At 45.0% G+C, this 12,021-nt stretch overlaps 1 protein-coding gene across 1 annotated transcript in view; it reads left to right on the top strand.

The window, feature by feature from the left end:
• Positions 1-12,021, top strand: part of NHLRC3 (NHL repeat containing 3) — a 42,342-nt gene that overhangs the window by 20,272 nt on the left and 10,049 nt on the right. Inside the window, exons 4-6 of the mRNA XM_075337308.1 lie at positions 3,112-3,265; positions 5,837-6,037; positions 9,215-9,306. Of these exons, the coding sequence (XP_075193423.1) occupies positions 3,112-3,265; positions 5,837-6,037; positions 9,215-9,306 (447 nt within the window). The remainder of the gene's footprint in view (positions 1-3,111; positions 3,266-5,836; positions 6,038-9,214; positions 9,307-12,021) is intronic.

Here is a 12,021-nt window from a genome sequence, read left to right as displayed (position 1 = left end):
ATAAAGTTGCTGCAAAGCTGAAATATTGATCATTTAATAAACACAGAAAGGTCAGATTTTGGCAAGACAAAAGTTTTGTCGCCTTGTCATATAACGCACCTAATCCTAGTTTACATCCTCACCTGTGCTCACTAAATGATCAGTTAATTAGTGGGTGTGTAAAAAAAAAAAGAAACCCAGCACCCCAGACCTTCAGTTGAACTGCAACTTGACCTCTGACAACATGCCAAAAATCCACCCTGCAACCAAAGCCTTGATTATCAAGAGGCTGAAGACCAGATCCACTGCAGAGGTGGCTGGCACCTTTCAATGTGTCTCAGCGTCAAGTACAAAGAATTAAAAAAAGATTTGAAGAGACTGGAGAAGTTTTTGACAAGCCCAGGTTCGACAGACCCTGCAAGACAACTGCTCAGGAGGAACGTTTTTTGGTTAGAAAATGTAAAGCCAGCCCCTCTTCCACTGCAGCAGAGCTCCAAAAGGCCTGGTCACCTCAAGTCCCTGTGTCAACTAGAACAGTTTGTAGGATTCTGTCTCCAAATGGCCTCCATGGTCGAATCAGTGCCCAGAAGCCAGCACTAAACAAAAGGCAATTAAAAAAAACATGTGGCATTTGCCAAGTCCCACACCCTGCTAAACAGATGGACGCTGGAAAAGTGGCAGAAAGTGGATTTCTCAGATGAATCTTCAGTTGAATTACACCACAGCCGCCACAAATACTGCAGGAGACCTACTGGAGCTCGTACGGATCCAGAAAACAGTTAAGTTTGGTGGTGGAAAGATCATGGTCTGGGGTTACATTCAGTATGGGGATGTGCGAAACATTTGCAAAGTGGAAGGCAATATCAATAGCCTAAATTATCAAGACGTATTAGCTACCGCTTACATTATCCAATCATAAAAGGGGTCAATTTCTGCAGCAGGATGGTGCTTCCATCTCATACATCCACCTCTACAACAAAGTTCCTCCTGGCAAAGAAGATCAAGGTGCTCAAGGACTGGCCAGCCCAGTCACCAGACATGAACATCATTGAGCATGTTTGGGGAGGATGAAAGAGGAAGCTTGGAAGACAAAACCAAAGAATCTTGATGATCTCTGGGAGGCATGTAAGACTGCATTCTTTGCTATTCCTGATGACTTCATCAATAAATTGTATGAATCATTGTTGAACCGCACGGATGCAGTCCTTCAAGCTCATGGAAGTCACACAAAATGTTAAACATGGCTCTAATAGCACCACAACTTCATTCACCAATGTTATGCAACATATCTTTGTATTAGAAGTTAATCATTTGTTTGAATTTCACATTACTTTCTGTGGGCGACAAAACTTTTGTCTTCCCAAAATCTGACCTTTCTGTGTTCATTAAATGATCAATATTTCAGCTTTGCAGCAACTTTATTTTCATAACCTAAACCAAATTTGGGAGGGTCTCAGCTTTCAAAAGAGTAATTTATAAAAACCAATGGATGAATTTAAAGGGGTGGTTCACCCATATTTTTTATTGTCCAGATCGATAATATATTGAGAAACAATGTTTCTCTCAAATACCTTGTGTTGGCAATAGTGCCTGTAAGAGGCGCTATTGCAGACCGCTGTTCCCCGTCCAGTGACGTACCCGTCAAATGCTGCCACGTCGCATCCGTGCAGCCGGCTAAATTCTTCCAGACTCTGAGCTGTGAGCGGTGCTTCACTGCTGTCACAGCCCATCTGCTCCTCCCTCCTCCTCCCTCACACACAGCGTGTCTCTTGCTTGCAGCGTTCTGCGAGGAGCAAGGGGGAGCAGGAGATGCGCCGTGCTAGGAGGGAGGAGGGAGGGGGCAGCAGGGAGCAGGTGGGCTGTGATAGCGGTGAAACACCGCTCACAGCTCAGAGTCTGGAAGAATTTAGCCGGCTGCACGGATGTGACGTGTGCAGCACTTGACGGGTACGTCACTGGACGGGGAACAGCGGTCTGCAATAGCGCCTCTTACAGGCACTATTACCAACACAAGGTATTTGAGAGAAACATTGTTTCTCAATATATTATCGATCTGGACAATAAAAAATATGGGTGAACCACCCCTTTAAAGTCGGGTTATAAGCTTTTATTTACATAACATGGATAAGCGACAGAACTTCTGTCAGGGAGTGTAGATAAAGGAAAAAGCCTTAGGGCTCAGCCCCATAATCGTATTTTTAGTCATCATGGTATCCATGTGCACACAATCGATTTTCTACACTGACTGATGGTCCATGTAGATAAAATTGGAAAAGTTTGCAGCATAATCCAGAATAGTGCACTGTACAGCTGGTACAGAAAAGTACAGTGGGGCACCAGCGCCGTTTTGCCTTTCTTCTTACATAGGGTGAGCATGTGCCTGTTCCCTGCAGCTCTTATTCTTGCCGTTACGCTGCTCAGCTGTCACTGCACAGAGGAGCACAGCGGAGGCACCTGGGAAATGTAGTTTTCGAAGTAGACATTGGCTGGTCCAAAACTGCCTATCTGCTATCATTCCTTTGCAAACGTGGCAGAGCCATGGGGTGCATGACACGGAAGAAGGTGAGTGAAACCGCAGACGTGTGATGCTGTTTATTAAGGAAAGCAGCCGTGTTTTTTGTAATCCTGCACCCGTCATACCTCTTAAAAAGGAATCACAGAAAAAGGAAGAGACCTGACAGAATCATGTCCACCTTGGATCCTGTAAGGTGAGCGGACCCGAGGGCGTTTGGGTTCTGCGGGTGCAGCCAGACTTGACCCGAGCCTCATTTGAAGCCACTGATTGGGCAGTTCGGCTCTTCGCCCACATACAGCCAGCCATAAGCGGACCATTTCCAAGGGAGGGACAGTGTTTTGTTTTTATTTACTTTTTTTTTTTTTTACACATTACATCCCATAACACTGTTTTTGCCCCAGTGAGAGCCATTCAAACACTGCAAGTGTCTCGCACTGGGCCGAGCACCGATTGCACCCAAGCACAGCAATGCTCATTAGAGTGGTTAGCAAATTTAAAGCCCCCGAACACTGATTTTTTTGTAAAATCCAGGTTCGGGTCCGCTCATCTCTAATTATAAGTAATCAAAAAAGGACACATTATGTCCCTATTGTCACTTTGTACCTGTATCATTCTAGAGAGGAGATAACGTGTCCAGGGTGCTGGTGTTTACAGAGGATGGATACTTCCAAACTGCCTGGAAGACAAACACTCTTGACATGCCACATGGTATATTCGCACTGATTGAGGAGGAACAGTTGAAATCCCTCTGGATAACAGACGTGGGGCAAGGTAACGGCACAGTTCATTCAGTGCATATTTGGGAAAATGAATATTTTGAATTGAATTATAACTAAAAAAAACACATTTCCTTACACCCTTGGAGGGATCTTTCTAATGTCACACTTATGCCCTGACAAACTAGATATTACCATTCATGAATCGTTAGAAATGATGCTATATGGTAAAATTGAATATGAATGTTTTTACCTTGTTAGTTCGGGTCACACACACCAGAATGAGCACCTACAATGTGATGGTCCATGATCTGCGGTGCCTGTCTCATTGCACTGGTTGAGCAAGCGCCAGTCACAAACGTTTGCCCTGTGCTAGCACTTTTTGTTGCCAATGCCGCTCGGCTGTATCTTATAAATTGCATGGGAAAAGTGGTGGAGGTGAACATTTTTAGATGCTAAGTGGGTGGGAAAGTCCTTTGCAAATGTGTCATAAGAGTGCTGATTTGGGAAAGAAGGATATATACTGTCTTTTTCCAAAAATAAGCCATCCCTCAAAAATAAGTTCTAGCTTGATTTTTAGGGATTGTTGCAGTAGGCTTTAACCCTTAATGACCACGGCAATAATATTACGTCCCTGCGGTCATAGTGTTAATCCCCACCGGCTGTCGCAGGCTGCAGACAGGGATCCGCGCACATGTCAGCTGATTAGTACAGCTGATATGTGTGCCTCGCAGGTACAAGTGGAATCGCGATCCACTCGTACCTGTTACCCCCTTAAATGGCGCTGTCAAGATGTGACCGCACCAGTTTAAGGGCGATTGTGGTAATCGCATACTCACAGGCTGCCATCGGAAGTCACATGACATGATCACGTGGATCCATTGGTTGTCATGGTAGCACAGGGTCAAGTGATGACTCCTGTAGCTCACATAACTCAGGTCTTTTAACCAGCAGCCGAGTGCTGCAGGTTACAAGAGATTATAATTTCTCCCTGTCTGAGTGGTGCTGCTCTGATTGGGAGAAATGTATGAGCGATCAGACAGCTGATTCTTATAGTCCCCTAGGGGACCTGGTAAAATAAAAAAAAGTTTAAAAAATTTTTTTTGAAAATTTAAAAAAAAATAAAAACCTAAAAGTTCAAATCACCTTAGATTCGCTCCATTAAACATTAAAGGGTTAAAAAAATAAAAATTATACACACATTTGGTATCGCCGTGTTCAGAAACGCCCGAGCTATCAAAATATAAAATCAGTCTGATTGGTAAACGGCGTAGCGGCAAAAAAAAATTTCAAACACTAAAATTACGTTTTTTGGTCGCCGCAGAGTTTGCGCAAAATACAATAACAGGTCATCGAAACATAGCATCGGCGCAAAAATTGTGCCATTAAAAATTTCAGCCCGAGACACAAACAATAAGCCGTCAATGAGCCCCATATCATGAAAAATTAAAACGCTACGGGTCACGGAAAATGGCGCAAAACGTGCTCCACTTTTTTTGGACAAACATCTGATTTTTTTTTATTTTTTTTTTTACCCCTTTAGATAAAAAAATAAATTCCTTTTTGGTGTCTATGAACTCGCTCCGTCCTCAGGCATCACATGGACACACCAGTTTTACCATATAGTGAACAATATAAAATAAAATAAATGATAAAATATCTCAAAAACCATAGTGCAATGGCACTTTTTTTTTTTTGCAATTTTTCCGCATTTGGATTTTTTTTTTTTTTATCATTTTCCAGTACACCATATAGCAATCTCATGGTTTCATTTAAAAGTACAGCTGGTTCTGCAAAAGAACGAGCCCTCACATGACCAGATTGACTGAAAAATAAAAAAGTTACGGCTCTCGGAAGAAGGAAGGCAGAAAAAAAAATGGAAAGCGCAAAAACGGCCCGTTGTAAAGGGGTTAAGTATAAGCCCTACTCCAAAAATAAGCCCTAGTTAACAACGCCTCCAGCGCTAGGTTAATATCTGCTCACCCGCTCCCGAGTCCTGCCTCCTGAGTGTTGTCTCCTGGTTCCCGCTTCCTGGCCTCTACTGGGCTGTGATGTTTGCTTGGTTGCCGCTCCCGAATCCCACCTCCCAATGTTGCCTCTTGAATCCCACCTCCCGGCTGCTACTGCGCTATGGTGTGGGGTTGGCTGCAGCTCCAGGTCCCACCTCAGAAGGGGTTGCCCTAGTAGTGGACAACCCCTTTAACTTTCTACTAGTTCAAGTGGGTCTATGGCCTATGAAACACCAGGATCTTTTGCTATAACTCCATGAAAATTCTGCTAGAAATGGAGAGCATTGATTGGCACAACAGTGAGGATCCTGAAACATAATTATTTACCCAAAAGTAGTCATCCAGCATTAACCTGACCAAAGCAATTCACCCACCGGCCTGACAAGTATTCAGGTTGATGTTGCTACTTCCGTACAATGGTGGTGTAGATAAGCGGCTACCAGACCCATCTGATGCTGCTGTCCACCAGCAAAAACAGCCGACAGCACAAATAGAACCAGTAGATCTTCATTTTTCCTTCTTTCTTCCAGTTACTGATGACAGTAGGCTGGACGGACTTTACATTACATCCTAGTAACTCTATAATATCATCTCTCTCCTGTCATTCCCTTCTCCAGGACCTTATGGACACACAGTAAAACAGTACTCTCCTTCTGGGGCGTTACTCAAAACTCTCGGGACACCAGGTATAGCCGGCTCTCGTCTGAGTCCCCTCCAGTTTGATCAGCCCGCAGACATATTCATTAAGGGGGAAGATGAAGTGTATATCGTGGATGGAGATGGAGGGATGAACAACAGACTTCTCAAGCTGACCGATGGTACGTCTTCAAGGTTTTAACACCGACATAATACCTCTATAGTAGATGAGATATCAGCTGATCATCAGCCTCCTGCTAAGAGCTGTTAGCGCGAATTGTAGTTTAGAAAAAGTGATGAAAAGATGAATTGGCAATGACACAAGTCCACCAAAAGTCCCTCTGCCTCCCATAAAGAAAGCAAAAACTGAGCAGTACAGCCGTGTGATGGGAGAGTATAGTAACTACACAATCACTTAGTAAAGTTAGACAGAGGACGTTACAATTGTAGAATATTCAGATACATATCAAGCCTTATGGTACATGTTTTCTTCAGGAGCGCACCTAGATTACCCGGAGCGCTGCGTCTCTTGTCTAGGGTCCATCCACGACTGATAAACCAAAATTGTGGTCGGTAAACTACAGAACTACAAAGCTCTTGATTCTTGAAAACAGGGGATTTCCAAATCTGGTAAACTGTAAATTTGCTGTGACGATATCAACCTGGGTGCACTTAGCGACCAAACCACTAGATGTCGCCAGAACACTAATCGACAGGAGCTGTCACCTTAATACACTAAGGGCTCATTCACATGACCGTTCCGTTTGTCCTGGTCAGTTCCTGTTTTTTGCAGACCCACGGACAGGACCATCTTTTCAATGTCTTTTGTGTAGGATCAGATGGCACACGGAAGCACTTCCGTATGCATCCGAACCTACAAAAAAACACATCGGATGCCGTATGTCCGTTCCGTTATTATGGAACGTGTCCTATTCTGTTCCATAATAACGGACCATGACTAAATACAAGTCAATGGGTCCGCAAAATCCCCGGAAGCCGCACGGAAGCACTTCAGTGTGACTTCCGTCGGGTGCCCGTGCAGTCTGTGTCCCGCTCCAGCCCCAGCCCCGCAGCTGCCCGCACTGTAGTGTCAGCAGCTGCCCGCACTGTACTGTGTCCGCAGCTGCCCGCACAGCAGTGTCAGCAGCCACGGGGATGACAACTGCTGCCGTCAGGAGGTCAGTAAAGTTCATTACCTGCGGTGATGAAGTCCTGTTCTCCTGACGTCAGTGCTCGTCACTGCCTTCTATGCCCGCCGCTTGTCACATCACCTCTCGCTGTCGACCCGAGACTGTGACTAGCAGTGACGTCAGACTCCCGCGATTCTTCGCTGTGAACGCTGCGGGCATAGAAGTCAGTGACAGCGCTGACGTCAGGAGAGCATGAGATCGTCACAGCAGGTAATGCAGGTAATGATCTCATCTAATCTCCTGACAGCAGCACTCGTCATCCCCTGCAGTAACCTGGGCTGACCTATTGATATTAGCTCAGGTCATTGCACGGCTCAGACTGGGACAGTGACTATGGTATGGATCGTCATGGGACCCCCTTGGATTACACCAGACCTGGATTTGTTTTTCTTTCTAATAAATTGGTAAAAGAGGGAATGTGTTGGGGAGTGTTTTTTTTTGTCCTCTATTTTTTTTATTTATTACTGACTAGGTATCTGATAGACGCCTGACATCACTAACCCAAGAGCTTGATGCCAGGTGACATTACACATCTGGTATTAACCCCATATATTACCCCGTTTGCCACTGCACCAGGGCAACGGGATGAGTTGGGGCGAAGCACCAGGATTGGCGCATCTTATGGATGCGCCACTTCTGGGGCGGCTGTAGCCTGCTATTTTTAAACTGGGGAGTGTCCAATAACAGTGGACCTCCCTAGTCTGAGAATACCAGACCACGGCTGTCCGCTTTACCTTAGCTGGTGATCCAATTTGGGGGGACCCCGTGTTTTTTGTTTTAAATTATTTATTTAATTTAAAATAACAGCGTGGGGTGTCCTCTGTTTTGGATTACCAGCCAAGGTGAAGCTGCCACCTGTGGTTTGCAGGCTGCAGCCGTTTGCTTTACATTAGCTGGCTACAAAAGATAGATGGGACCGCATGTCATTTTTGTTTTTATTATTTATTTTTTGGCTAAATACAAGGCTAAGCACCCTTTAGTGCCACATGAAAGTCACAAAAGGGTGCCAGCTTAGAATATGCAGGGGGGCTGGACATTATATATGTCTTTCTCATTTATCTATCTCTCTATCTCTCCATTCATTCATTCATCCCTCTATCTCTCTTGTCTCTATATCTATCTATCCATCTCTATATCTACTCATCTATTTATCTTTCTTGCTGCTTCCGTTTTTTGCGGTCCGCAAAAAAAAAGGAAGGCACACGGATGACACACGGACCGTATACGGAACTGAATGGATGTCACACGGATGCATCCGTGAAAAAAACGTACTGCTTTTTGCGGCCCGGAAAAAACTGAACGGTCATGTGAATGTAGCCTAAGTGAAACAGGAACCAAGTGCCGAATAGTCAGTGAAGAAACCGGAGTCTCTACACAGAGAGGTCACGTCAGTACAAGGGGCAAGCAGAGGCGGAAGCAGTAAACAAGCCGGGGTCGATACACAGAGAGGTCAGGTCAATACACAGGGACGGGCAGAGACCGAGTCAGAGGGCTATCCGGAGTCAGTATACGTAGCAGTCACGTCTGTACACAGGGGCTGACAGAGATGGAGTCAGAGAGCTATCCGAGGTCGGTACACTGAGGGATTCAAGTTGGAAGGAAGAAGTCAGGAGGGGAATGGGGAAGCAAGGTAGCGGGACAAGATTGGGTAGGACACTCATGGGAACCAAAAATGAGTACTTCCTGCTAGGCAGTACTCATATGACTGGTGACGTTCTCGGTTCAAGGGCTCAAACATAAGGTCAAATATCACCCAGAACGAGGCACCAACGAATAAAACCCTCCCCAGGCCGGGAGGAAAAAAAACACATCGGCTCTGCAAGGAGCCGAGCCACAAGTAATAGTCATGACAGTTGCTCGCTTTTACGTAATTTTACAAAATTGAGACAAGCCCTTTAGGCTGTGCCTGCGCTCTTGCGTCTGTGATCATTTATTATCATTTTTAAGATTTTTCTGACTATTTATTTAGTTTGTGCAACATATATGATCTGCCCCAAAGTCCTGATTTTGAGGTGCCAGAACACTGCTGTCCAGTAATCAAAGATCCCCACACAACTTCTGCTGATAAGATCTGTTCCACATTTCTAGCCTCCTCCGATCTTCTCAGTGGGAGCAGATGATGGTTACAAAAACTTGTTCATGTCTTTTGATACTTTCATTTTAATTTAGATTTCAGCTTGCAATGGACCCTGGGGGAAAACGGAACCAAGCCTGGTCAGTTTTACATACCTCACAGTGTGACGGTGGATGACGTGGGCCGGGTAAGCGTATTTATCCTATAATATTCAGCAAAATGTATCTCGTTTATGTGTTCTGATTCCCATACAAATAGGATAGTATCCATATAGTATACAGTGCACTGTAGCTGCTGTGTGATTTATTCGTATGTAGTGGTTTATATTTCATTACCTCTAGCAGTATAAGTTAGTCGACTTTCCATTACGTCCGCAGGGAATGTTCACCATATGCAGTGCAGAGGCTCACAGCCCAACCCTAATGATGCCCATATACAGTTAGGTCCAGAAATATTTGGACAGTGACACAATTTTCGCGAGTTGGGCTCTGCATGCCACCACATTGGATTTGAAATGAAATCTCTACAACAGAATTCAAGTGCAGATTGTAACGTTTAATTTGAAGGTTTGAACAAAAATATCTGATAGAAATTGTAGGAATTGTACACATTTCTTTACAAACACTCCACATTTTAGGAGGTCAAAAGTAATTGGACAAATAAACCAAACCCAAACAAAATATTTTTATTTTCAATATTTTGTTGCGAATCCTTTGGAGGCAATCACTGCCTTAAGTCTGGAACCCATGGACATCATTAAACGCTGGGTTTCCTCCTTCATAATGCTTTGCCAGGCCTTTACAGCCGCAGCCTTCAGGTCTTGCTTGTTTGTGGGTCTTTCCGTCTTAAGTCTGGATTTGATCAAGTGAAATGCATGCTCAATTGGGTTAAGATCTGGTGATTGACTTGGCCATTGCAGAATGTTCCACTTTTTTGCACTCATGAACTCCTGGGTAGCTTTGGCTGTATGCTTGGGGTCATTGTCCATCTGTACTATGAAGCGCCATCCGATCAACTTTGCGGCATTTGGCTGAATCTGGGATGAAAGTATATCCCGGTACACTTCAGAATTCATCCGGCTACTCTTGTCTGCTGTTATGTCATCAATAAACACAAGTGACCCAGTGCCATTGAAAGCCATGCATGCCCATGCCATCACGTTGCCTCCACCATGTTTTACAGAGGATGTGGTGTGCCTTGGATCATGTGCCGTTCCCTTTCTTCTCCAAACTTTTTTCTTCCCATCATTCTGGTACAGGTTGATCTTTGTCTCATCTGTCCATAGAATACTTTTCCAGAACTGAGCTGGCTTCATGAGGTGTTTTTCAGCAAATTTAACTCTGGCCTGTCTATTTTTGGAATTGATGAATGGTTTGCATCTAGATGTGAACCCTTTGTATTTACTTTCATGGAGTCTTCTCTTTACTGTTGACTTAGAGACAGATACACCTACTTCACTGAGAGTGTTCTGGACTTCAGTTGATGTTGTGAACGGGTTCTTCACCAAAGAAAGTATGCGGCGATCATCCACCACTGTTGTCATCCGTGGACGCCCAGGCCTTTTTGAGTTCCCAAGCTCACCAGTCAATTCCTTTTTTCTCAGAATGTACCCGACTGTTGATTTTGCTACTCCAAGCATGTCTGCTATCTCTCTGATGGATTTTTTCTTTTTTTTTCAGCCTCAGGATGTTCTGCTTCACCTCAATTGAGAGTTCCTTAGACCGCATGTTGTCTGGTCACAGCAACAACTTCCAAATGCAAAACCACACACCTGTAATCAACCCCAGACCTTTTAACTACTTCAGTGATTACAGGTTAACGAGGGAGACACCTTCAGAGTTAATTGCAGCCCTTAGAGTCCCTTGTCCAATTACTTTTGGTCCCTTGAAAAAGAGGAGGCTATGCATTACAGAGCTTTGATTCCTAAACCCTTTCTCCGATTTGGATGTGAAAACTCTCATATTGCAGCTGGGAGTGTGCACTTTCAGCCCATATTATATATATATAATTGTATTTCTGAACATGTTTTTGTAAACAGCTAAAATAACAAAACTTGTGTCACTGTCCAAATATTTCTGGCCCTGACTGTACTCCTATTCACTAAATGTACTTATGGAGTGGCGCAATAGACTTGTCATGGTTCTACCTCCCTGTCCACAGGGCTAGGGGGTGGAGCCTTCTCCCGGGCCTCACTTCCAAAGCTTGGATGCTTTAAATTCTGTCATCTCTGGTGAACCAGCGCCGGCTATAAGCTTAGCACTGCTTTGCCTGTGATTGCTGGTCCCTGTAAGTGTTTCCTGATCCGTCCTTCCCCTGTGCTCTGTCTGTGTTCTGTCCCACCTCCTTCCTTCCCACAATAGCCCTAGTCGTTCCCCCTTCTCCTACCTCCCCACATGGTTGCTTCCTCTGGTACTGACCTCGGCCTCACCTAGACCCTGCGTTTGCTCGTTCCTCCAGTCTTCTTTCTCACCGTACTGTGTATGACCTGGCCTGCCTGACTATCCCCCGCACGCCCCGTGGCCTTTGTATTCTGGCTGACTCTGCAGGGCAGTGCTTCCGCAGGAGCTCCTAGAAATCTACAGCACAACTTTTGTCTGAGTTGTGCCTCGTTTTTGGTGCGGAGGTCCTGCGGATATGCTGCGGGCATTCTGCACTGAGGATACAGTACCATGGCTTGAGCACTGCATCCTCAATACAGAACAAGTGCTGGAGTGATCGCTGAGTTCATACTTACCTATATTGCACAGCCGGGTCCTGGACAAGCTCCAGCTGTCAGATGACCACAGCTCATGCAGGCCCCGCCCACCTCTTGCAGCCCGTTTGTGGCTCCGTCCCGCTCTTCTACACCGAAGGAAGAGTCTCCGGAGTCTTCAATCAAGGCAGGTAAGTATAGAGATCTGCG

Source organism: Anomaloglossus baeobatrachus, chromosome 2 (assembly GCF_048569485.1).
Source record: "Anomaloglossus baeobatrachus isolate aAnoBae1 chromosome 2, aAnoBae1.hap1, whole genome shotgun sequence".
NCBI classification, from domain to species: Eukaryota; Metazoa; Chordata; class Amphibia; order Anura; family Aromobatidae; genus Anomaloglossus; species Anomaloglossus baeobatrachus.
The sequence above is the reverse complement of the archived record's forward strand: the minus strand, read 5'-3'. Positions and strand labels throughout refer to the sequence as shown.